General features: G+C 39.9%; 1 protein-coding gene across 6 annotated transcripts in view; it reads left to right on the forward strand.

Moving 5' to 3' along the window:
• The window catches only part of CSMD3 (CUB and Sushi multiple domains 3), an 804,446-nt gene that overhangs the window by 644,170 nt on the left and 132,386 nt on the right, over positions 1 to 27,890 (forward strand). For all 6 annotated transcript variants that reach the window (XM_072151297.1, XM_072151299.1, XM_072151298.1 and 3 more), the window contains 7 exons: positions 1,007 to 1,125; positions 2,156 to 2,225; positions 3,343 to 3,459; positions 5,568 to 5,777; positions 12,267 to 12,455; positions 14,215 to 14,392; positions 20,926 to 21,071. In XM_072151297.1, the coding sequence (XP_072007398.1) occupies positions 1,007 to 1,125; positions 2,156 to 2,225; positions 3,343 to 3,459; positions 5,568 to 5,777; positions 12,267 to 12,455; positions 14,215 to 14,392; positions 20,926 to 21,071 (1,029 nt within the window). The remainder of the gene's footprint in view (positions 1 to 1,006; positions 1,126 to 2,155; positions 2,226 to 3,342; positions 3,460 to 5,567; positions 5,778 to 12,266; positions 12,456 to 14,214; positions 14,393 to 20,925; positions 21,072 to 27,890) is intronic.

The raw sequence follows: 27,890 nt of genomic DNA on the forward strand, positions 1-27,890 counted from the left end.
ACCTTGTGGTGCTGCTGCCTTGGCCTAGACATTAACTGATATGAACTTAAATGTATAAAGTCTAAGAGCTTTTAAAAGAATTATACATATTATGAACGCCGATAAAAGGGTCAAAAACTATAGTTAAAGTGTAAAAATCTGTATAGTTTTTACTGCTTACCTGGGATCTCCATCTATTCCTGGTGTTAATGAAGTAAACCTGCATTTTGTAAGGAGTTTTGATGTCCACACATAAATGTGCGGTATCATCATACTGGCTACCTAAAGGGAAAAACCACTACCAGCTGGTTGTCTAGCAGCTGACACATATTCTAGAGCATGTTTCTTTTATGGCCTAGTGTGATGGCATCATCCAGAAGTTCTTCTTTGAAGTGAGATGCACATTAGTTGTATAAAGTCAAGGAGGGGGAGATTTTAATTTGAAGTCAAGCTCTCTCTTCCTAAGAAAGCCCCCTTCAGTGGAATTGAGGGTCCTGCATCCAGAAACATCCCTAACCAGATCTCCAGAAGTCTGATGCATGATTTCTATCACAGAGGAGGCGTTCAGAGCTCCACACCATGACATCAGTGTTAAATTCCTCCTCCTCCTTGACTTAATACAACCAATTTACATCTCACTTACAAGTTGCCTTTTTGGATGATGTCGCACATTGGGCCATAAAAGAAATTAAACCTAGATGGTTTTATGCTAATTGACAATATTCTGGTGGTTTATTAGGCCAATTGCTAATGACAGGTTCTATTAAACTTTAAAAGTTTTTTAATGTCATGGTTTATATGAACTACTTAAATTACAAAACTGGGTTGTTAAAAGCTGCATATTTGGGCAATACAATTTTAAATGTAAGATACTTTACAGGTCAATTGTAATTTAAGAATGATTGTTAGTTTTTGAAATTTAAAAAAAAAAATTTAAAAATTAATAAAACATGCATGTCTAAACTGTTAGTTTTCATCTCAATATAAATGTACATTATTAACATAATTATCTTATTTTATTTTTCAGCAATCGGCCTTGACTCATGTCCAGAGCCACTAATGCCAAGTAATGGGATAAAAGTCGGGGACAGATACATGGTCGGGGATGTGGTGTCATTTCATTGTGATCAAGGATACTCTCTCCAGGTATGGTCATCCATTTCACATTACATTTCATGTGAGAAACAACAGTTTTGTTACAGTAAGCGACAGCTACTTTTTCATTACTAGAAACAACATAAATATTCTTAAAAATGTATTAATATATACAATATGAAAAAATATCCAGCTACTAAAACCTTCCATTAAATGTATTTCTGACAAGTATATTATATATTTTGTAATAATATTTAAAGGGGTTATCTTACTCCTTTCAAAAACAACATAGGGACAAGGCATGGACTAAAATAAAAAACAAACTGATGTCGTCCATTCCACCACCAGCAGTCAGGAAAGGAAGTGATGGAAACTTGGTTTGTGTTATGTGATACTATAACCCAACTCATGGCCATTGCAGGGGCATGTAAAGAGACAACCCTTGAATGATGAAACCAGTTGGTCCCATTCTTCCTGTGTACACTGAGGCTGTCATGTGATGATGGACTATAAATGATGGACCTGGACTGAAAGTCCTGGGATTAAGCTGATTAAAAATTTTTTTTTTAATTTCTATGATGTTATTTTCATTATGCATCTCTCTTAAAGTATTCTCTGGTTCAATAACAGCTATTTGGATTTAAAGTGGACTCCCTCAAACAGAGACTCCAGTAAATTGTACTATTAACCATTGAGATTGGCTCTGGACAGTGTTTGTTATGTTATTCTTATTACCCTTCAAATCTTAAAGGGGTTTTCCCACGAAAAAAGCTGATCTGTGGGGATCTCAGTGATGGAACCCCCATAGATCAATAGAACAATAGAGTCTGCTGTACTGCAGTCAGACCCCTCGTTGCTCCTTGAGCAGGATGCACATTTTCGGTGCTGCCCTCTAAATAGAGATGAATTGGGCAGCCCGGCCATGCCTGGTTGGCCGCTCTGCTCATCTCAGGGAGTGAGAAGGGGTCTGACTGGGGTACATCGGACCCCATAGGACCCCCCATTCTCGTGACCTGTGGAGTCTCATCCCTGACTTATTTTGTTTATTATCATTAAATTCTATATTATGAATTTCCCCCAGGGGCATTCTCACATCACATGTATGCCTGGTCCTGTAAGAAGATGGAACTATCCAATTCCCATATGTATTGGTAAGTATAGTAATAATTAAAGGATAAAAGTTGAAAGACCACACATGCCGTAGTATATGTTATAGCTCACTAGGCAGGGCTGACATAGTTCTTTTCTTCATGCCATCTCATGTTTGGTTGAGACTGTAGAAAAATTATATTAACCCCTTACCGACATATGACCTAGTATAACATCACATGCCTGCTGCATATGCTGCTATACAGTAGTATTGCAGTATGGTGGTGGTGATCTCCGAGACGGGAAATGGCGCCCAAATGTCCGAAATGTGACTTTTACACCATTTTACATGACATAAAAAATGTAATGAAAAGTGATCAAAATGTCGTACAGACCTCAAGATGGTAGCAATGTAAACGTTGGCTCATTTTGCAAAAAATGGCCTATCACACAGCTCTGTGCACCAAAGTATAAAAAAATTATTAGCGTCAGAAGATGGCAATTTTTTTTTCCTTTTTTCGCACGCATTTGTTTAATTTTTGAAAATTTATTAAAATGCAATAAAACCTGTATAAATTTGGTATCAGCGCGATTGTACCGAACCAAAGAAATAAAGTAGGCATGTTATTTGGAGCGCAGAGTGAAAGTCGTAAGAACGTGGCGCATGCGTTTTTTTTTTTCAATTTTTCCACATTTGGAATTTTTTTCCTGCTCCCCAGTACACGACATGGAATAATAAATGACATCACAGGAGAGTAAAATTTGTTACTCACAAAATAAGCCCTCACACAGCTCTGTACATGGAAAATTGAAAAAGTTATGGATTTTTGAAGGTGGAGAGCGAGAAATGAGCGAAAAAACCCTCCGTCCTTAAGGGGTTAAATACGGTCACTATGAAGTGCAATTTATTACACAGAAAACAAGCTCTCGCACAGTTCTTTACATGACAAAATAAAAAAGTTATGGATCTTTGAAGGTGGGGAGTGAAAAATGAAAATGCCAAACTGAAAAAGGGCCTGGTCAGGAATGTGACATTTTCCATAACATTTTCATTGTAACAGTAAATGTAGTACTTTTTTGTTCTTTCCATGTAATAAGTGTTTATATAGTACAATATGCTAAGTATAAATTGCTATACAGTTGGTGTTATATATTATTTCTGCTATTAATCCCCTATAGCGCAGTGTGGTGGAGCCATGACTGACTTCAGCGGTGTGATACTAAGCCCTGGGTTCCCAGGAAACTACCCCAGCAGCTTGGACTGCACATGGTCAATAAAACTTCCTATTGGTTTCGGTATGTACATTTTTTTATTTAAATAATCAGAGTAAGCACAATTAGCAATGAAGATATGGGGGCAGATTTACTTACCCGGTCCATTCGCGATCCAGCGGCGCGTTCTCTGCGCTGTATTCGGGTCCGGCCGGGATTTAATAAGGCAGTTCCTCCGCCGTCCACCAGGTGGCGCTGCTGCGCTGAAAAGCATCTGAACGCGCCAGAGTTCACCGGCTCGGGCTGAGTGAAGGTAAGCGCGTCCCGAGCGACACATTTTCCGTTCTTAAATGCGGCGGTTTTTCCGAATACGTCGGGTTTTCGTTCGGTCACGCCACCCGATTTCCGTCGCGCGCATGCCGGTGCCGATGCGCCACAATCCGATCGCGTGCGCCAAAATCCCGGGGCAATACAGGGAAAATCGGCGCAAATCGGAAATATTCGGGTAACACGTCGGGAAAACGCGAATCGGGCACTTAGTAAATGACCCCCATGGAAAAGAAAAGGAACTGCATCTGTTTGAAGATTATAAGATAGCTTTTTTTTTTATTGCACAACGCGCTTCACCCTAGTACTTAGGTCTTCCTCAGGTGTAATGTACCCTGTACCTGATAAAGTCCTAAGTATTGGGTCAAAACACGTTACATAGTTACATAGTTCACATGGTTGAAAAAAGAAAAATGTCCATCAACTTCAACCAAAAATGAGAAGGTATTTAGGGGTGCAATTCCTTTTTGAAGCTCTTTGTTGTCCCTACTGTGAGCAGCGCCAGAGTCTGGCTATTCCACAGATTGAAGTTCTCACAGTAAAGAAGCTTTCTCCAGACGGAGACAGTGCCCTCTTGTCTTTCGATTTAATTTAACCTGAAACAACTTTCCACCGTTTATATAGACCATTCATATATTTATATAAATTAATCATGTCCCCTCGTAGTCGTCTCTTTTTGAGACTATATTAATCTCGTAGTTTTAATCTTTCCTCATAACTGAGACCCTCCATACCTCTTATCATTTTTGTGGCTCATTGTTGTAAACTCTCAAGCCCAGGGGCTTCCTTTTTATGGACCGGGCCTAGAACTAGACGGTATATTCCAGTTGATACCGGACCAATGCCTTGTACAGTGGTAATATTACATCCCTATCCTGAGAGTCCAGACCTACTTTGGAGATATAAGTGCAATAAAATATGTAATTTTTATAATCCAAATGAACTGAGTTTTCCTTAACAATTGGTATTTTTGTTTGATAAAGCAGAAAAAAGAAATTTTTCTTTCAGCTCACCTCTCTGATGACCCGATTTGTAGGTACACGGAGTATCTGAGTCGGAGTTAGTTTGTAGCACGTAGAAAAAATGAAAGTTTTCCAGCACTTGACCAAATCCAAGGAAGTATCTGATCCATTGTGTTAAAATCTTAAACAAAATGTCATGACAAAAAAATGAAAAACTGCCGCGTTTCAGATCTAAACTATCCTTAATCGTTTAGATCGGAAACGCGTGAGTTTTTTCCTTTTTTTTTTGTCATGACATTTTCTTTATGATTTTAACACGATGGATCAGATACTTCCTTGGATTTGGTCAAGTGCTGGAAAACATTCATTTTTTCTACGTGCTACAAACTAACTCCAATCCAGATACTTCCTTGGATTTGGTCGAGTGCTGGAAAACTTTCATTTTTTTCTACTTTCTACAACATTTTTGTTTGTTTCCCTTCCTCAAGAAATTATTTTTCTCATTCCATAGCACTATGAGGGCTTGTTTTCGGTGATATTTTGTTATAACTTTTGCATCGCTTCAGGTGCAGCCGTTCACTTCCTATTTGATGGTGACACAGTACCGATAGAGGAGTGAGTTCTCTGTTGCTCATTACCTATTAATCAGATGATTATAGTTTACTAATTGATGGCCATATTCACATATGGAGAGAATAGTTCTTCCTGGGGCATATACAGTAAAGACTGAATATTTCTTAGTAATTAGAAGAATAGGTCTTCAGCTTCTCTCTTTTAGGCGGTGGAGGACACAGTCCATGAAAACAGCGGAAGTGCAATAAACAGCTGGAAGCGCCTTTTACATCTGCTGTTTTAATTAAATGTATCGTTAGGTATTACAATGTACGTGATTTATCTTCTCAGGTGTGCATCTACAATTTGTCAATTTCTCCACCGAAACAATACACGACTACCTGGAGGTACGGAGCGGACCTGCAGACACCGGCTCTGTAATTGGCAGGTTAAGTGGTCCTCAGCTCCCGGCTTCACTGTTCAGCACTACTCATGAGACCAGCTTGTATTTCCATAGTGATTATTCTCAGAACAAACAGGGATTTCACATCATTTATCAAGGTGAGCAACGCACTTTGCTATTCTAATGCAATCAATAAAAAGTTTTTTCAAATGTGCATCTAGTAACTTTGTGCGCAGTTAGTGCATCTATTTATAACCGGGCTACACGTCTGACAGCCGGAGAGCTTGGGGATTTTTTTTTTTCAGAGATAAAGCGAGAGAGAGGAGAGGATGTGTCTGGGGGAAATAGAAAGTTTGTTCGGAGCAAGCAAAGAAATTGACAGAAATAGACAACGGTCCCGAGAAATTGTGATGTCATTTTATTTTTTTTTAGTTGAATAAAACCTTTAGTGATTACATTTTCATCCCACTTATGATGGGGAGAAAAAAATATCTCCTATTTTTGCCCATAAATTCCAGAGATAAAACTACAAATGGCTCCAAAGAGCCTTGTGGGTTTTGATTTTCTGCAGTTGTTTAGTGTTCAGTAGAAGTCCGGGTGTGGATTCAGCTCAACACCCTAACCTCGCCATTAAAGCCCGCAATCAACATTTTGGGGAGGATCATCAGGAGCAGCAACAAGGACAACACAGTGGCTCAGTGGTTAGCATTACAGCCTTGCAGCACAGGGTTCAAGCCTCTGGGTCAACATCTGTCAAGAGTTTGTATGTTATCTCCATGTTTGCTTGGGTGTCCTATGGTTTCCTCCTACACTCCGAAAAAACCATCCTGGTAGGTTGAATAAATTGTGAGCCCCATGGGGACAGGGATTGATTTGGCAAGCTCTGCATAATCTATGTGTACGCTATATAAATATAGAATTATTATTATTAATCACCTCCCCAAAATAGTGGCAAGCAGCATGTGAGTGCTAGCGTGCATGCCACCACAGTCATTTTAATGCCACAGCTGTGGTTAAACAATAAGCACCTGTGAACAGGGATTTTTTAAATCTGAACCCAAATTTTAACAGGTTTGTTAATCACTACAGGTGTTTTCTCCATTCAAGAAAAAAAGAAATGATATGCATAGTGTTTCCAGTAGAGTGATTGGGCATGCAAGCCAAATATTGTGCTGGAAGTTTTGGAAAGCAGACTTTAAATGAAATCTACCATCAAAATCCATCACAATAAAACCAGAGACATGTACTTATAGATGCAGGCATTGGGACTGGGGGAATCTTCTTATATTTGTTTTCCATGTCCTCCTGCCTTCTAAAACCAACTTTTATGAGAATGAGTTACAAGGACTCAGGGGGCATTACCAAAGTCCTTTTGTGCTGAATCTGCAGATAAAGGGGCTCTGGTAACACCCCTCTGAGCCCATAATTGTAAAAGTTGAGTCCTGGTGCCTGTGTCTATCATGATGGATTTTAAAGTTAGATTTCCTTCAACACATAATTAGATGTAGATTCTCCAGAGAATAATCAGAATGAAATACTGCCATGTGAATTAGCAGTGTTTGCAGTCTTCAGCAGTTTTTTCTAGTCAGTCTATTAGCCAAAGCAATATCCTGCTTGTGGAGATACCCATAGCATTGGTAATTGGTAAATAATGGGGGGGGGGGCTCTATTTACATATGACATTGGATGAAATTTTTTATTGGTGAATTGGTAAACAGAATTTTTTTTCTAAACATAAAAAATATGGATGCTTTTTTTTTATTACCTTTTTTCCCAGCAGAACAGGTTGGGCTCAGTAGGGTTTTGCGAGTGACAGACAGGGTATAGAATTCTTCAGTATCTTTGTACCGTCTCCTATGGCTTATGTCTTTACTGTATAATAAATGTTGACTTCTCAAAATAAAAATGTATTAAAAAAATTTAAAATAAATGCTAAAAAGGAGAGGTGTGCTGTTAGTTTACGGGTGTAAAAGCTGGTGGAAGCGTATATTCAATTGCTATTAAACAAAAAATTCTTCCTGAGATTATCATATGCCAAGAGGCTTGAAAGGACCAGTTCTGAAAAAAAATTAATTGGATGGCGATGAGATGGATGAATTACCCCTTTTCTGCCTCACACATGTTGTCCAGCGTTGCTTTTCTTCACTGTTTATCTAACCTTCAGACCCCAGAACCCAAAATCAGACTTCATCTAGAAGTTTGGTCTCAGTGTTCAGGCTCAACCCTTACCTGTAACACCAGCGATCGGTGCTGCCACCGATCATGGGTGTAAACTCCATGCGGGTGGCATGGGCATACTGCTATCTACTCTAGGATTACCTCTGCGGCGTTGAGATTGAGGACCTGAACTTGAACCAAACTTTCAGGTTTGGGATCAACTGAACTTGATGATCCTGAACTCAAACGAGTCCGCTTATCCTTACCCATAGGAGGTCAAAACCTATGGGTAGGGGGCAGACTGAAGTTACTTCTGATATTTCAGTGTAGCCCACCCTGTTAAGCTATTTTTTAACGACCTTGGGAGTTCTAGAAACATCAAAGGATAGCTGAGTTCAGCTGTTTCCTTTTCTCTAAATCTGGTGGATCGGAGAAGAACTGAGTATTCCCTTCCCTGTTGTATTGGATGAGATGGAAACATTCCGTCAGCTTTGAGAATATTGAGAAGAATTACAGTACAGAATGTTAAGACGAATAATCAAAAAGATCAATAAAGTCAGAAGTAGCTCGAAATGGAATTTTTTTTGTCCATCGGTGGTCCCGGTAGATGTGAAAGACCATCATAAATAAAATGCCTGAATTCTTCTCATACACAGCCCTGAGAATTCTATTCCCTCCTCTCCGTAGTGAGAACTAGTCAGTTGCTTTGTTTGTAGAAGTCATATTCACCTGTGACTATAACTATGTCATAAATCCTTGTTGTCTCATAAAACCCGGTCTTCGAGGTTTGCTCATGCATTGTCACATGCTAGTGAAGACATCTGGGTAGGACACGGAGCTGTACATTGCTTTTGACAGGTTGACATGTTCCCAATTGAATTGCCGAAAAGTGTAACATACTAGGAAAAATATAAAATCCCATCCCAATTTCCTGTGAGTTACTCTAAATATAAACAGCTAAAAGCCTCTCTAGGTCAGATGTTCTCCCAGGGTTCCTCTCCAAAAACCATTAGTTCTCAAAAATATAACTAAAGGCAATAAAGCCACTTTATGTTCCTACTATATACAGTAAATAACATTCTGTATATTACCCCTTAGGTCATCGATGCCTGAATATACACATAAAATTCTATCTTTTCAAAACATTCTGAGGGTAAAAATGTTTTTAGATTTTATATTTCTATTCTAGGGTCTTTATGCTCAGCTCCTCCTGCTCTATAACATGCTGCCTCCAAATAGGACAATATGTACAATCTGCTCAGCACCTCCTGCTCTATAACATGCTGCCTGCAGATAGGACACTGTGCACATTCCGCTTAGCTCCTCCTGCTCTATAACATGTTGCCTGCAGATAGGACACTATGTACATTCTGCTCAGCTCCTCCTGCTCTATAACATGCTGCCTGCAGATAGGACTCTATATACAATCTGCTCAGCTCCTCCTACTCTATAACATGTTGCCTGCAGATAGGACACTTTGTACAATCTGCTTAGATCCTTCTGCTCTATAACATGCTGCCTGCAGATAGGACACTATGTACAATCTGCTCAGCTCCTCCTGCTCTATAACATGCTGCACTGCAGTATTGGACTGTATGTACTATCTATCAGTTTCTCTATTAGATTTGTTTCACCTTTAAAAATACAACACTCTCCGTGAAACATTTTCATGTAAGGACATATTCAGGAGATGGTTTGGGATTAGGGGACAGTGACTGAGCTTAAAGGAAGGAAACAGGCTCCAGTATTTGCACATAGTAATTTATTTGGCAGAATAAAATTATTAATTCTTGACAAAACAATTTAATGTCGTAATTGGGAGAAATTATGAACTTTCCACATTTCTAAGAGAGAGTTTTTCTTTTGTAAGAACATCTGACATATATATTAAGAAATCTGGAGAAAGGGTTTAATTGTGCTGAAGGAAAAAGTTAATTCATTATATATAAAATATAAAGTAATGAAAGTTTGATTTATCGGTCGTGCAGCAAGTGACAGTAGAAAAAACCCTTCCAAAATAAACTAAATCATTACACTGGTTAGAATTTCCATTGTGCATTATAAATTTATATTAATAAAAGGGAACCCGTCATAAGGATTTCTTATTTTTAGCTAATGACAGGTTCCCAGGAGCAAACGGGAGCAGGGACAAAGGAGTGTTGTGATGTATAGGTAGTAGTGGAATATAATATAGGTGGTTTGGGAAGTAGCCCAGGGCCCATGGCAATCCACACCACCCACTAAATTTTATCCCGAGAAGGACCTTCACACATTGGGGCCCATTTACTAAGGGTCACACTGCTCACTTTCGTTGGAATTTGGATTTGCGAGCCTTGGGCAGTCATTTAATAGCTGTCTGCTCTGGCTTCCATGCGACACAAATTGGGGGCGTGCCATCAGATGATCCGACTGATTCGGAATGTGCACAGGATTTAAAATTCAAATTGTGACGCAAGCCCAATCACTTAGATGCACCATGAAAAAGATGGTGAACTCTGTCGGACCTGAGCGGGGAAGAGACACATTCAGGATATCGGGTGCACAATCTTAGTAAATTTATCGCACAATGCACTTTATGTGAGCTCTGCGGACGGGGTAAGTAAATGTGTCCCATTAAATCCTTGTACATATGTTCCTATTATCAATACACATGTACACAAGAGCCTTTTTAGGACCTTTGAAGATTCTTCTCCACTCCACAAGAAGCTGATTCTAGTCCCAAATGTAGGAAGTGATTCCAGGCTAGTAGGGGCTATAATATTCATACAGCCCCAGACCCACGGCAGTCTTAATCTGCCCCTACATATAGAGTAGGGAATAGGGGGTGACATAGTAGAGGAGGGGGTACACAGATGATAACAGTCCAAAAAGTGGGGTACATGGGGTATGGTAAGTGGAGCATTGTCAATAATATCCTTACAGTCTCACAATATTATTCTTTTATGATGGTAATTTAAGACTTCCCATCAGCATAATACCTCAAGGAGTAAGGAGGAGTAAAAAAGTTTATTTTTTCAACTTTTTCCACCTAAGCTTAAAACAAAGGTTTCTTAATTATTTTACGGTTTTATAAAGAACTTGAAGATAATGTTTAAACATATTAGTATGCAAATTGTGTCTTAAGTAAAACATCCCTGATATTCAAGCTGTGAAATTTTTATGCAAATATCTGGATGTCATGGTGTGCTCCGGTATAGATATTTTTTGTATTAACACTTAAAGTCTTTTTATTTGTTAGGAAGTCTATAAGTTTATAGACTATGCTCAGAGTTTTATTCTTCAGCTAATTGTAAAAATTATCCTTGAAACTGTAGTCCATTATATGGGTAAAGTAGGTGAGCAAATAGTGGCAAAGCTGCAGTAGCATGACATGGTCACTACACAATGTATAGAGCTGTTTGCTTCTAGCTCCATAAACTGTGTGAATACAGTGGTAACCAGTTCCCTAAACTGTACTTAAGAGAGTCAAAGACCTGCGCTGTCTACAGTTGGGAATCTGTTCCTGAAATAGATAAACTGTTATGTCTTAGGCTTCCAAATAGTCATGCTTGATGTTAACAATGTAATCTATATTAGAGGCAATAGTTTCCTTATCCAATCCTGAAAATGTGTTTTTTTGTTGTGCTTTTAAGGGGTTCTTCAGCAAAATAATATTGATGACTATTTATAGTATAGGTCATCATCATACGTCATACTTCAAACCCCTGTTGATCAGCTGTTTCCAACAGACTCCTGGTATCATAACAATAGAAAAAAAAGTTAATCCAGCTCCATTCCCTTTAGAGTGGCTGCAACGGCATGACATCACACTTGTATAACTTTTCAAAAAAACCTTTATGCATGCCCATTAAGCTGAAGTTTGTCTCCTTGGCTGTTTTAAAAATTGCCACACAACAAATGTGCCACACAACACTCTCCCAAAATCTAAAGCGCACTGGGTGGTTATATAATTGCACAGGTGATGGATTTTGACCAGGAGAAGTGTGATGTAATGGGAAAAAGGGTGGGAGAAAGGAGTGGTTGATGCTCAGCTGGGATGTGGAGGTATGTCATAGCGTTGTGCCATAGTGGTTCACCAACCTCCTTATTTACATAGTCTTTTAAATTAGTTTTTCAAAGTAACCTTTCAACTCTTAGCTTCCACTTGAGAAAGTATTTATTTCTAAGTTGATTATTTATTATAAAATTGTATTTATCATTTGTAATGCATTGTGAGAAATTTCTAGAGTGGTCAAAATTATTCAGGATGTAATTATTGCGGGTGGCAATCCGATTATTATTGCAGTTTCTTTATAGCAACATGATTAAGTTTTCAGCATTTAAAATAAATTTATATATATATATATATATATATATATATATATATGATATTAAAAAAGTAACACTAACAGCTACTGTCTATAAAAAGTAATGCACTGTTATCTGCATGTAGCAGGGAAATAATCTACAGGTTTCATTTTTTATTATTTTTTTAAACTTTTTGTTCCTAGCTTATCAGCTCCAGAGCTGTCCCGATCCCCGGCCATTTCGGAATGGATTTGTAATTGGGAATGACTTCACTGTGGGACACACAATATCTTTTGAGTGTTACCCTGGTTATTCTTTAATTGGAGAATCTGCTCTTACATGTCTGCATGGAGTGAGCCGTAACTGGAATCATCCGATACCTCGATGTGACGGTACTGTATTTATGCTTCACTTTTTCTATTTTTTTATTACCAGTAATAAGATGATTTCAGTACAGATAGAGTGCACTTATTCTCTGTTTTACTACCCAGATCTGCAGGCAAAGATCAAACACACTAAATCCCACATCTTTCTATGAGTGTTATTATAGAGGCCATGCGGACAAAAAATTGTGTAAAAAAAAAAAATAAAACAGAGTTTAAATCTTAGACTATTTATCTTTTGTCCAAGAAAAAATTGCAAACTCAAAGGTCGAAATAAATTGCAGAAATTTTAGAAGATTAACATACATTTTACTAGAACTTTACAGAACTAGATGTGTGCCGGATAGGCAAGTGTTTCTTTACATTACCCAATAAATGATAATAATGAATGAAGGGAGTCCTGGGTTACCGTAGCTCTTTACTTTCTCCCTGCTACTGCAAAAGAGGAAATAGATAGGTAACTAGAAACTCATAACCAACACAGGGGGTTGCTATCTCTCTATTAAGACATCCTTTAAATAGCTGTGATTTATCACTACATTGTCTTCTTTTGGTTCCTTTTACTACTTTTTGAGTCATATATGTCCCACTTGAGACTTAAATGTTCCCTTTGAGATGTATTGGTCCTGTTGGAGACATATTTGTTTTACAAGTTGAGATATATTTGTCCTAGTTGAGACTTATTTGTCCTGTTAAGACATATATGCCCCAGCTGAGACAAATTTGACAAATTTGTGACATATTTGTCCAAGTCCGGACTTATTTGTCCCAGTTGAGAGGTTTTTTTTATCCCAGTTGAGACATATTTGTCCCAGGTGTGATTTATATGTTGCAGAAGGCGCCATTTGGTCTAGTTGAGACATATTTTTCCCAGTTGAGATCTATTTGTCCCAGTTGAAATGTTTTTGTTCTAGCTTAGATGCATTTGTCCCAGTTGAGACATATTTGTCCCAGTTGAGACATATTTGTCCCAGTTGAGACATATTTGTCCCAGTTGGGACTCATTTGTTCCAGTCTCAGCTGAGACAAATACACTTCAAACAGTAGTCAAAGAAAGCAGACACTGTGGTGATTTTCCACTGTCTGTGACTGTGGCATTGTTATATGTGGAATTACTGTGGCCCTTTAGTTATCTCTCTTTCGACTTTTGCATCTGAAGGGAGAAAGTAAAGGAACTTTATTCATTTACCCAAATAGGGAACTGTGAGCTGTCTATTGATGATTATTGCTAGTCATTAAGTCCCTGTGATTACAGTGATAGTATAAGCAATGTATACTATAGGAGGAAATGCGATGTGAAAGAGCAGACTTGTAGAAACAGTGACAGGTGGTGGAACTATATTTTAGTATGAAATTTAACTATCGGTAAATTAAGAAGCTGTGCTGAACAGACGGCTGAGTTTTGAAGGGAATGGCTTCGATAAGTTTTGATACAACTATTTTAACTAGTCTTTTTCATGGAAACTATAGAAAATAACAGATTAGCCCAAGGAACTGCTGCTCAAATTAGATAAAAATTTCAGTCTTTTTTGGAGAACCTCATTTCATTTAGTTTGGTTCCTCACAACCTGTCATTTAATTTCCTCAGGATAACACAAAAACTCGACTTCCATAGCTGTAGCACTTTTCTTCCGCCTGCTGCTTAGCAACTTGGATGACTCGAGTACACGTACTTGACATACTCTTCAGCATGTCTCTCCTGAAGTCCCAAAGACTTAAGTATTTACAGCAGGTCCTTAGCATCTTTGTTTGTTGAATTCTCTTGCAGCTCTCTGTGGAGGAAATATAACGTCGATGAATGGTACTATTTACTCTCCTGGATATCCGGATGAGTACCCAAACTTTCAAGACTGCTTCTGGCTGGTCAAGGTTGCTCCAGGAAATGGAATCTACATCAATTTCACAGTCCTCCAGACAGAACCCATTTATGATTTCATCACTGTATGGTAAGTAGAATTTTAACTTGTTTTACTTAAACCAAATGCTCGATGAATCTCCAATATTTCATTTTCAAGTCAAATCTGATGATAGAAAAATTTCTATTTTTAAATGTTTGATTGAACAGGATGCATTAAGAAGTTCAGTATGAAAGGTCCACTAGTAGAGAGTATGAAAGGTCCACTAGTAGAGATAGGCGGACCAGAACTTTCGGTTCGGATCCAGAGTTCGGGTGCGTCCTGCATGACCCTGACATTTTGACGGTTTGGCAGCCATGCATCCAATTTGGCAAAGTGAGGTCCTGAGCTACTAGCCATGAATGGGACTGACCAGGGGTTATTCCTTGGCAAATCACAGTCATGGCTAGTACATAGGGGTGTAGATAACTAGGACTAGTAGATAGAAGTGTACATTTGCCAGATTGGCTGCAGGGCCACCAATTGAGCATTTGCAGTTATGGCTAGTAGTTAGGGGTGTCAATTTACCAGATTGGCAGCAATATGTCTGGGTCTGGAGGGACTCATTCAAACCCTGGACCTGGACTTAAAGTTGGGTCCACTCATCTGTATCTATAAGTTGTCTTCTTCTGTCAACAGATAGCTGTCAGGGAGAGTATTTACCCAAAAAACTACTCTAAGATAACTTGTTATGGATATTAATGCAGTTTATTGCATTTTATCGAAATTTGATGCTTGTCTTGTAAGCAATAGATAGAAAATATAGAGTTCACTTTTTGTATAGTCATAGATATTCAAGGGTATTTGAAGAAAATGATGCAGCAACTAGGAAAAATCTGTGACTTTTATTTATTAAATTTGTGCATATCCAGTTTGAACACCCATTTGAAACCACCTTTTTTCAGGTGGAGAGCCCACCCTAAGTCATGGATGAAAGTAGTCATGGGAGTATTGCAGTTCGCCTCTTGAGTGTACAGGGTGTGCCATATTATTAAATACTGGTGCACTGTCTTCAATTATCTGGCGCACCTGCACTGCTCGGAAAGTGTGCGCCAACTTTTTTTGGGTGCACCTTTAACATACAGCATGCGACAAGCTGACAGCTTCTTTCTTCTTTTATCGTAATATCGTTATCCCTCTTACTGTATCGGTGCATGATGTTGGAACATGTCTCATGTGCATTCCTATATTCCATCTTTTGAGGCTGTTATTTATCTTCAAATAAATATTTATGTTGGAGCTTGGTTTTTGATCTTAGATCTCACATTCTTAGGACACTAGAGATATTGCCGATAGTCAGCATATAGCAGGTTTATCTCTCCGACAGCTTACAGATCTTCTGCATGATTTTAGTCATTGCTTCTTTGATGGTGATACATGAGATTACTCTACAGTCTTTTAATCCAAGTTACATAGATCACATGTCTCAGATACAGTGAGGTATCAAGTGCTTGTATAAAATATAATGTAGAACTTGGTGGTCAGGAAATTCTGGTTATCCTTGCAAAATATGAACATATGGCGTTAAGGACTGTACCGAGACTCATCTCATTTAGGCACTGGATCCTGGGGGAGACCAAAGACCATTTATTTGGATTTTACGCAACAACTAGAACTTGTTAGAGAATTGTTACAGAATTTATCTAGGAGCTTTACATTTAGCTTCTGCCATTGATAAGTTAGTGATGGTAATCAAGGATGTTGAGATAGTCTTTCTTCTCAATATACATTCTAACTCAAACTAAGTTTTGCCCTGGTCGTTTACATTACATATTATTTCCTCCAGACACACTGACATACACATTTATAAACAGCTGATAATGTTTTCTCTTGTTGGGTTGGGATTTCAGTTTCTGCAGAACATAAGCTGAATCCAAGAACATATGCTAATTTCCCATGATCAGTGCCATGGAGAACAAGCATATAGTTCTCCCTGAACCTCTTTCCACTGTTTTTCAGTTAAAGGGGATGTTGGGCTATGTGTCGAAAGTTGGTGGTCCCTGAAATAGGATTTCAGGAAGAATTTTGGGTTTGGTATTGAGGCTCAAACAGAAAAGATCATTCAGCCCATCAACAAGATTTTGACCTTCACATTACATGATCGGTAACGGGCTGAGCCATCTTCAAACATGCTGGTTGTTTGCTGCATTATGCAAACACGTACGAGTAACACAACTATGATCAGTGTCACCGACAAAGCCATGTGCATGCACACTATCATTTAACCTAAGATCGTCGGTCCTCGTGATGTCATCGGGGATTGACGACCCATTACCCTGATGACCTGGAGTATACTTGGGACTCCAGGAATTTTATTTTTCCTGATCTGTAACATTGCTCCTTTGTCTCCAGAGTTTGCCTGGAAACAATGATTGGTATAGTCTCTAGGCTTAGGACCCATCTGAAACTGATGACCTTTCATGATTACTATATATGTCATCGGTATCAAAATTACTCAAAATTAATACTCTGACCCTTCCACCTCGTTTAATGACTGATGAAATCAAGAACTTTTTGTGTTTCAGTATTTTCAGTTGTCTCTCCCCCTAGTGGCCTGATACCTGCAGGGTTAATAAGAAATTAGAATTCATTTCAGCCATAGCTTCCTCAAATCAATAGGGAAATCCAATTGTTGACCCCTCAATATTTTTGCATTTAGTCGTATTGTTTTCCTTAATGCTGCTTCTTCACAAATGATCTCTTCTGTTTTTTCGCAAGTGACAATCGCTTTTTTCTCATTTAGAGGATACTACAAGTTAATAAAATGTATAATCCATATTCAATCAAGCAATTACGTTTTATTACAAGAGGTCTCTGACTTTTGTATGAACAGAAATGAATTGAATGAGTCACAGGAAAGTTAAAAATAAAAGTGATATAAATAAATGACAACAATTGTGTCTAAAGAAAGAGAATTAATAATGCAGAGAAATGTTTATATACATTTTTAATCCTAAAGAAAGGAATATAACTTGCCGTTTCAAGGTTTTAATGTATGAAATAATTGAAAGAAGTGAAAAGGACAGATTTTTTTTTTCTATTTGGGAATATTTAGATTTTTTCATTTAATTTTTAGAATAATCATCAGAATATACAGCAAATAACTGGAAAGTGTTAACAAGGCGGTCACCTATAAAATTATGGCTTTGGATTTGGACAATACCGCTATATTGTGACTGGATCATAATGCTGCTACTTAGATTTGTTATTTCTTCTATACCCCTTATACAACATTTCTAGCACGGGGGCCCTGTGGTTAGCACTACAGCCTTGCAGCGCTGGGGTCCTGGGTTCAGGGTCCATCCAGGTTAACATCTGAAAAGAGTTTGTATGTTCTCTCTGTGTTTGTGAGGGTTTACCTCTGGGTCCCACGGTTTCCTCCCACACTCCAAAATATACCGGTAGGTTGATTAGTTTGTGAGCCCCATGGGGACAGGGACTGATTTGGCAAGCTCTGTGTAGTGCTGCGTAATCTGTGTGCGCTATATAAATAGAGGAATTATTATTATTCCTAATATTTTATATGATCTATAAATTATATTCTGTTATTCTATAGACTATTATGTGCCTGCACTGGTATATAATATGGTCCTCTATGCCAATACTCCTAAAGACTTACCCAATGGAATAAGCAAACCCCAACCACAGACACACATTTGGGCACACCCCTGTCTCAAATGCAGAAGAGGAGTGACAATCCCAGAGAAAATTCGGTGGCAATTAAAGGTTAACACCAGTGATGAGAGGACCTTTAAATGCAGCCGGCACATCTTTTCTGCAAGCAACAACCACAGGTGTAACCAGTGTAACCAGCCGAACTTGACAAAGCCGACAACCTAATTAACTTAACCAATGATTCCATACTATACTAAACTAGTGCTGGGTCCAAGGCTTATCGATTTAGTGTTCCTCAAGCCTATAAGACAGCAGCATTAAGTTTCCTTCATGATGTGGGAGGGGCGAAACACAGACGGAGCATCGGGGCAAACACAAGTGCTTTCAGGGGCATGTAAAAGCACTTGTGCTTTATTTAAATAAAGATAAAACTTAATTTCATGAGTAAACAACTAAAGTAAATGAAAGTGAATGTTGAATAAAGTCAATATACAGTGGTAGGTATACTTTAAATCAACCAAGGAGAAGTAGGATTTAGACAAAAAATTTCCCTGTCTAACTATTGGTGTGACCAGGTAACGATCCGCTGCACTATCTGCACTATTTTCCACTACTTGTTCAAGTTTCTGCTTCACTGATTTAGTTGTAGCAGATGAAGGACATTGAAAAAAGGAAGAGCAGGTCCTGGGTTGTACTTCCTCACACATAGGGGTGGTATTTAACATTAGAGTGGACACAATTTTCTTTGGGCGTAAAAGATACCAAATCTACACTTGACCAACATGGATTCTCAGAAATGGAATTAAGAATATGTAGGTAAGTGTCAAAATAAAAAAGTTATAGATTTTTGAAGGTGGGGAGTGAAAAATGGAAATGCAAAAAGAAAAACCGGTCTGGCCATTAAGGGGTTAAATGTTCTACTACTGTGGAAACAAAAAAAAAAAAAAAAGTTTTAGTAAGATTAGGACTGCACTTTACCAATGGATGTGACATTTATGTAAAGCAGTCGGAGTTAAACGTAGTTGACCGTTTGTATATTAAATACAGTCACCGTAACTGAACTGTTTGACATTTTGGTATTTCAGAAGTTTTGCATCTAAAATAGGAGAAGTTGAAAGTGTATAGTGGGGAAATTAAAATTTATAGATAATATTAAATTCTGTTCCAGTAACCATGATCCTGCCTAAAATATGCAGCAGGAAGCATTAAAACTGCCTCTCGGTAGACATGCTTAAAAGTCATTTTTACCATTATTACAAATATTTTTTTAACATCTTTCTAATAATATTGAATTTTCAGTAGATGTAACACGGCATATTTAAAAGAACAATAACCCAAAAAATAATCTGTGGAGAGGTGACATATTCATCGTAGTGTAGGGATACATGCAATGGTTGGCCCTATCACCTTCTTGAATGAATGTCCTGCAAAAGCACGTGGTTTTAGTGGATACTAGGAAATTGTACATACTGGAAGTCCCCAGATCCATACAAGATATGTTCTTTAGGTTTCTTCTTAAGTAGTTTTCAGTTGACCTAAACTGCAGAGTTTGGGTTTGTGCCAAAGTTGTAGATTCTTGTCCAACCCTCTCGCCATTAATTCTGTGAGCGTTGCTGCCAAAGTTGGCACTTTAAATTGCAGTGGCCGCATTCCATCACTAACCTGCCAGTGGCACAGAGCGCCGTTATTTTGGGGGGATCGCCACTAACTGATGGTAGCAACGACCCTAACCAAAATGACATTGAACTGCAGGAGTAATTTAAACGGTGCTGCCAACTTTCTTTATCAGCATTAAAACAGTTAACAGCCATGATTCGTGGCAGCCTTGGTTTTTAAAATTCGAGTTTAGCCGAATTTGGATTTTGTTGGGTTTGCTCATGACTATTTTAAGTTGAATTTATTTGTAAGTTGGAACTGAAATTTTCTGTAAGTTTAACACCTGAAAGTATTTTTTGTATCCCTGTGACAATGTGAATTTCTAAATTTTGAGCTGTCATGGGAACACGGATTAACAATGAAACTTCAGTGCAGACTGTTTGGATAACTTTTATGTAGGCCATTGCAGCCATCAACATCCAGATACCATCACCAGAGGTCACAGTGGGAAGAGAGAAAGTCCATTTGTAACTAGGGCTCATCTGTAAGTTGTGTTTTCTTAAAGGAAACCTGTCATCAGCAATTGGCCTAATAAGTCACTACCAGTATATTGTCAAACAGTGTAACACCTTCTAGTTATTCTTTCTTTTATTATCCAGTGTGATGGAATCATCTATAAAATCAACTTTGAAGTGAAATGTAAATTGGTTGTATAAAGTCAAGGAGGCGGAGAGTTTAACACTAAAGTCAAGGTGGGGAGCTCTGAATTCCTCCTCCTCTGTGATTGACATCATGCATCAGACTTCAGGAGATCTGGTTAGTGATGTCTCTGAAGTCTCTGGATACCATCAATTACAGTGTAGGAAGTTTTCTAAGGAAGAGAGAGCTTGACTTCAGTGTTAAAATATCCACCTCCGTGACTTTATACAAGAATTGTACATCTCACCTCAAAGTTGATTTTCTGGATGATGCCATCACACTGTGTCATGCAAGAAACATGCTCTGTAATGTGGTCAGCTGCTTGGCAACATACAGGTAGTGGTTTATTAGGTCAATTTCTGCTGATAGGTTCCCTTTAAGTTGGCGACTGCCTGTACATTATTTTCCCTGTGCTTAGAAAGTGTTGAAAAAGGGATGTCTCGGTACAGATCTGTTTTCATGAAAGAATGGTTTGAGAAAATTGTTTCCTTATTCAGGTAAAAAGTTGCAAATAGATAATAGGACAAAACAGGAAATCCTAAGATAAATGGCTCCTTAAGAGTCTAAATGTTATTGAGATGTATTATTCATGTTTAATATTTTTAAAATATGCACAAAAAAACTTTCAAATAATTTAGATTTTTTAAACTAATTTTACTTCTAATGTATTATAGGGATGGGCCAGATCAGACGTCTCCTCAGATTGGACAGTTCAGTGGCAATACTGCACTTGAGTCTGTATACAGCACTTCAAACCAAGTCCTGATCAAGTTTCATAGTGACTTCACAACAAGTGGCTTCTTTGTCCTCAGCTACCATGGTGAGTATGTGTTGGAAAATAACATTAGTGAGAACATTCTTTTCCATATGTGATAATAGCTAACATATTTTTTATGCCCTGTGCATTTATGTAAATACATTTTTACAGTTTCTAATATTCTACAGCTATACGTAGTTTTCTAACATCTTTCGACAAACTTCTTGGCACTTCAATAGAATCTTAGCAATAGAAAGTAAGCTATGGGGGTTGTTCCATCAAAGACGGCCCCAGGTTCAGAGAAATCTAGTCTACTAAATAATATTTTAACACCTGCTAAGAAATCTTAGTCTCTAAAAACAACATTGGCCGGGACATGAGATTTGATTTAGCTCAACCCATCATTGTTTGGGAACAGTTGAGTTCTCCTTAATGCTCCATGACGTACCTGTATGAATCGGGCTCGACGGATGAGACCTCGTCATATAGACATGGGGTTTGCTGTATATTGTAGCAAACACCCACCGCTAACACCCACAATCGATGATAGAACAAATAGCTGGTGACATTTAAAAGATGTTGTCCAAAGACATCTTTGTTAAACCCTCACACCTTGTAATGATTCAAGCCCTTGATGGCCATGGGAAAGACTGATTTCAAGTCACAGTTGTGACCAATTCCCCCACAGGTTCTGAAAGATTTTTGATGTTTCTGTATGGAGATTTAAAGGTATTCACTCCTTGCAAGATATACTGTCTGGAACTATCTCTTCCTTTGAAATATTAATGAGGAAACCCTTTATCCCAGTGCAGGGGAGCAGATTTATATGTAATATCCATTAATGTAAAGGGGAATATCTTTTTATTATATACCATCTTCTGGCTGTACTGTTAAAATAAAAAAAATATTTAGAAATAAAAACAAAGAAATCATTGTTGTGATTGTTGCTCCCCATGATGTCAGGAGCGGCGTTCTGTTGCCATTACAGCCTCGGGTCATACAGAGATCCAAAGCTGTCTCGTTTTAGGCCACGTCCTTAAGGAGATAACGTATCAGTCTATTATCCCTCCAAATTCCCAAGATACTCCTATTCTAAGTCCTAAAACTTTCACCAGACCAAAGACCCTGACCATGGCTTGTCTTTTAAGACTGTCTATTTGAGTTTAACACTTTACACCTCTTACTTGAACCCTAGCAAAATGTGACAAAATTCTGGCGCATTCAAAGAATGTTTGGTTCATTTTCCTGTTTTCCTGTTCCTATTTATATCTGGTGTAAGGCCTTTTAGTTTTTTTTTATTTGCTAGACACATGTGGTAAACATATTGGGGAAAGGGCTTTGTGCCTCTTTGTGCCTCCAGGCTGTACCTGTTCTTCAATGTTAAAATGACTTTCACAGGTATTTAAGTAGTGGGGGCGCTGCAATTTTGCGACCCTTTTTGTGGCGCAGCTGCGCTAGTTTCCATGTGACCATCGGACGTTTTGACTGATTCGGACTGAGCGCTGTATTTTACTTTTAAATTGTGTCGCAAGTCCCATGTTGAAAATGAAACACAAAATAGATGCTGAACTCTGTCGGACCTGAACGGGGAAGCAACACATTCTTGATTTCGGGCGCACAATCTTAGTGAATCGCGGCACAGTGCATTATAGACGGACCCTGCACTTTCTGTGAACTCCGGTGACCCTGTAAGTAAATGTGCCTCAATTTTCAATATGTCGTATTGGGTCCTCTGGATACAGTTTTTGCAACTGCTCTCAACTGTAGATAATAAGCAGCAGTCTTATATTCCAGACCTAACTCTCCTAACTTTTTATTATGACTGCTTGAATTTAACTTCAAGTATATTTACAGAATATAGATAATTTATACATTTCAAAAAACCATAAAATATGTTCATCTCAAAGTGATTTACAATACAAAATATATATGTAAAATAGGAAAAACATGTGGTATCTGTAAGGACAGGTATACATTCCATATCTTTTCTTCCAGTGTCTTTCATGTAACCTTGACTATCTTCTTGACTTGCATTTAGGTTCTATTCCCGATGCTGTTTAGCGTTCAAGTGCACTGAAACATCATCATGACGATAACCTATTTTGACCTCGCTAGAATAGTAATTTTTAGCCGTGTCTTGTTTTACCTGTGGGTTTACAGTTCAGATTAGTTGATAATAGTTCCTTCTAATTCCCAGGACACCTCCACTACATCTGCTGTATACAAATGGTAATGGAGTAGGAGAGAGGACATCTAGTGATAAAACTACTAGAAGTTGTTCACGCTTGATGTGTAACTTTGGGGAAAATGTAAGAAACAAGGAAGCTTTGAGTATCAGGAGTCTTATCATGTCTTATATCAAATATAATATATCATAGTATAAGTAATAGTAGTATAATAATTAGTATAAAACAAAAAATCACAAATAAGTCAAGTCATTTGCAATACATAATAACATATTTTCAAACACCCAAGTCCACACCCCTGTCGAGTGTCACAATGCAAGGGGAAAGAATCTGAGAAATGCCATTGATGCTCATTCTGGCAATGAGGGGATCATATAGAGTGCGGACCCACCTGACCAATTCCTCCCCTAGGCCGAACCATTCCAAAACCTTCCAGAGAAATCGCCTCTCCACCCTGTTGAAGGCCTTCACGGCATCCAACAACAGGATGGAGTGGCCTTCCCCTTCTCCCAATTGTAGGTCAGAAAAAAGGTTGTGCAGATTATAATCCGTACCCCTAGCCGGGATAAACCCATTTTGGTTTGGATGCACAATGTCCACTATCACCCCTTTTAGTCTAGTGGCCAAGATTTTAGCCAGAATTTTTACATCGCAATTAAGCAAAGAGATAGGTCTATATCAGTGATGGTGAATAGAGATGAGCGAGCACTAAAATGCTCGGGTACTCGTTATTCGAGACGAACTTTTCCCGATGCTCGAGTGCTCGTTTCGAGTAACGAGCCCCATTGAAGTCAATGGGAGACTCGAGCATTTTTCAAGGGGACCAAGGCTCTGCACAGGGAAGCTTGGCCAAACACCTGGGAACCTCAGAAAAGGATGGAAACACCACGGAAATGGACAGGAAACAGCAGGGGCAGCATGCATGGATGCCTCTGAGGCTGCTTAATCGCACCATTATGCCAAAATTATGGGCAACAGCATGGCCATGACAGAGTGACCGAATGAGGCTAGATAGCATCTAAAACATCCAATAATTGACCCTGACACTATAGGGGATGGCATGCAGAGGCAGCGGCAGCGGCAGCAGCGGCAGGCTAGAGAGTGTCATGGCAACATACCCTAAATGGACTCAGGCTTCAAACCAATTGGTGGCAGAGAGGAACCAAAGGAGGTGAGCAAGAAGGGCTCAAATAATATCGGTACATGATAAAAGTTTGCCAGTATATTTTGTGGATTACACAGCAGGGTGGCGACAAAGTTAACATGGAAGCCATGAAAACAACCCAAAATTCTGCCTGACACAGCTCGTTTGATAAGGGGACCATGTATGGAGGCAGTGAACTAGTAGTAGATTAAAGGTGCTGCAGTTAAAACTATGTTAGTTGGACCTTGGCATGGAGCTGGCGCTCCAAACAGCACTTCTAAGAACCTTTTGTATAAGATCAAGTGTAGTAGCGTTCTTATAAGTTTGGGATATGGCGGGTGAGGGGAATGTAAACAGATGCGCAAGAAGCGCTGAAATAATATCGGTAAATGATAAAAGTTTGCCAGTATGTTTTGTGGATTACACAGCAGGGTGGCGACAAAGTTAACAAGTTTGATGTGGAATGCCCTGTAATAGCTCTTGGGCGGTGTGCCTTTTATCGCCTAGGCTCAGCAGTTTGAGCACCGCCTGCTGTCGCTTAGCGACGGCACTGCTGCTGTGCCTAGAGCTACCGACTGATGGCGCCATGCCCACGGATGGTAATTCGGAGGAGGAGGAGGAGGTGGAGGAGGGGTGGGAGGAGGAAGAGGTATAGTAGGCCTTTTTTAGACCTGGACCGAGGTAGGCCCCGCAATCCTCTGCGTCGGCAGTATATGACCAGCCCCAGGGTCAGACTCGGTCCCAGCCTGCACCAAGTTAAGTGTAGTAGCGTTCTTATAAGTTTGGGATATGGCGGGTGAAGGGAATGTAAACAGATGCGCAAGAAGCGCATGATGCGCATGGAGCTGGCGCTCCGCTGCCAGGCGAGCTTTCGCCAATCCAAGCCCCTGTCTCTAGGCTACTCCCCAAACAGCACTTCTAAGAACCTTTTGTATAAGATCAAGTGTAGTAGCGTTCTTATAAGTTTGGGATATGGCGGTGAGGGGAATGTAAACAGATGCGCAAGAAGCGCATTATGCGCATGGAGCTGGCGCTCCGCTGCCAGGCGAGCTTTCGCCAATCCAAGCCCCTGTCTCTAGGCTACTCCCCAAACAGCACTCCTAAGAACCTTTTGTATAAGATCAAGTGTAGTAGCGTTCTTATAAGTTTGGGATATGGCGGGTGAGGGGAATGTAAACAGATGCGCAAGAAGCGCATGATGCGCATGGAGCTGGCGCTCCGCTGCCAGGCGAGCTTTCGCCAATCCAAGCCCCTGTCTCTAGGCCACTCCCCAAACAGCACTTCTAAGAACCTTTTGTATAAGATCAAGTGTAGTAGCGTTCTTATAAGTTTGGGATATGGCGGGTGAGGGGAATGTAAACAGATGCGCAAGAAGCGCATGATGCGCATGGAGCTGGCGCTCCGCTGCCAGGCGAGCTTTCGCCAATCCAAGCCCCTGTCTCTAGGCTACTCCCCAAACAGCACTTCTAAGAACCTTTTGTATAAGATCAAGTGTAGTAGCGTTCTTATAAGTTTAGGATATGGCGGGTGAGGGGAATGTAAACAGATGCGCAAGAAGCGCATGATGCGCATGGAGCTGGCGCTCCGCTGCCAGGCGAGCTTTCGCCAATCCAAGCCCCTGTCTCTAGGCTACTCCCCAAACAGCACTTCTAAGAACCTTTTGTATAAGATCAAGTGTAGTAGCGTTCTTATAAGTTTAGGATATGGCGGGTGAGGGGAATGTAAACAGATGCGCAAGAAGCGCTGAAATAATATCCGTAAATGGTAAAAGTTTGCCAGTGTATTTTGTGGATAACACAGCAGGGTGGCGACAAGGTTAACAACTTTGATGTGGAATCCATGAAAACAACCCAAATTTCGGCCTGACACACCTCGTTTGATAAAGGGACGATGTATGGAGGCAGCTATATAAACGACTTTTGGAGGTAGCAATGGAGACAACGTGTGGAGGCTGCTATGGAGACAATTCAATTTGGATAGTGCCTGTATGTGGCAGTCCAAAAAAGTTTTCAAACCAGAGGAGCAGGTAGGTGGCCCTCCAGAAAAATGGAATAGATTGAGTGCCTGTATGTGGCAGTCCAAAAAAGTTTTCAAACCAGAGGAGCAGGTAGGTGGCCCTCCAGAAAAATGGAATAGATTGAGTGCCTGTATGTGGCAGTCCAAAAAAGTTTTCAAACCAGAGGAGCAGGTAGGTGGCCCTCCAGAAAAATGGAATAGATTGAGTGCCTGTATGTGGCAGTCCAAAAAAGTTTTCAAACCAGAGGAGCAGGTAGGTGGCCCTCCAGAAAAATGGAATAGATTGAGTGCCTGTATGTGGCAGTCCAAAAAATTGTTTAAAACAGAGGACCGGGTCGGTGGCCCTCCAGAAAAATTAAATGCATAAAGTACTATAGGTAGAGCCAGTGGGCCCTGTCAAAAAATAGCCAGTTTCCTCTGCTTTACTGTACAAAGAGCAGGAGAAGGAGGAAAATGAGGAGGAGGAGGAGGAGTGGATAAATTATTCAGGTTGAGCTTCCTTCACCTGCTGGAGATTGGAAATTAGGAGAAATCCATGCTTTATTCATCTTGATAAGCGTCAGCCTGTCAGCGCTGTCAGTCGACAGGCGTGTACGCTTATCGGTGATGATGCCACCAGCTGCACTGAAAACCCGCTCGGACAAGACGCTAGCGGCAGGGCAGGCAAGAACCTCCAAGGCGTACAGCGCCAGTTCGTGCCACATGTCCAGCTTTGAAACCCAGTAGTTGTAGGGAGCTGTGTGATCATTTAGGACGATGGTATGGTCAGCTACGTACTCCCTCACCATCTTTCTGTAAAGATCAGCCCTACTCTGCCGAGACTGGGGACAGGTGACAGTGTCTTGCTGGGGTGACATAAAGCTGGCAAAAGCCTTGTAAAGCGTACCCTTGCCAGTGCTGGACAAGCTGCCTGCTCGCCTACTCTCCCTCGCTACTTGTCCCGCAGCACTACGCACTGTGCCGCTAGCGCTGTCAGAAGGGAAATACTGTTTCAGCTTGTGCACCAGGGCCTGCTGGTATTCATGCATTCTCACACTCCTTTCCTCTCCAGGGATGAGAGTGGAAAGATTTTGCTTGTACCGTGGGTCCAGGAGAGTGAACACCCAGTAATCGGTGCTGGAATAAATTCTTTGAACGCGAGGGTCACGGGATAGGCAGCCTAGCATGAAATCTGCCATATGCGCCAGAGTACCAACGCGTAAGAATTCGCTCCCCTCACTGGCCTGACTGTCCATTTCCTCCTCCTCCAACTCCTCCAATTCCTCTTCTTCTGCCCATACACGCTCAACAGTGAAGGACTCAACAATGGTCCCCTCTTGTGTCTCGCCAACATTCTCCTCCTCTTCCTCCTCCACCTCCACCTCCTCCGATATGCGCTGAGAAACAGACCTAAGGGTGCTTTGGCTATCAACAAGGGAATCTTCTTCCCCCGTCTCTTGTGAGGAGCGCAAAGCTTCCGACTTCATGCTGACCAGAGAGTTTTTCAACAGGCCAAGCAGCGGGATGGTGAGGCTGATGATGGCGGCATCGCCACTG

The sequence above is a fragment of the Engystomops pustulosus genome, chromosome 5 (assembly GCF_040894005.1).
Source record: "Engystomops pustulosus chromosome 5, aEngPut4.maternal, whole genome shotgun sequence".
Classification (NCBI taxonomy): Eukaryota; Metazoa; Chordata; class Amphibia; order Anura; family Leptodactylidae; genus Engystomops; species Engystomops pustulosus.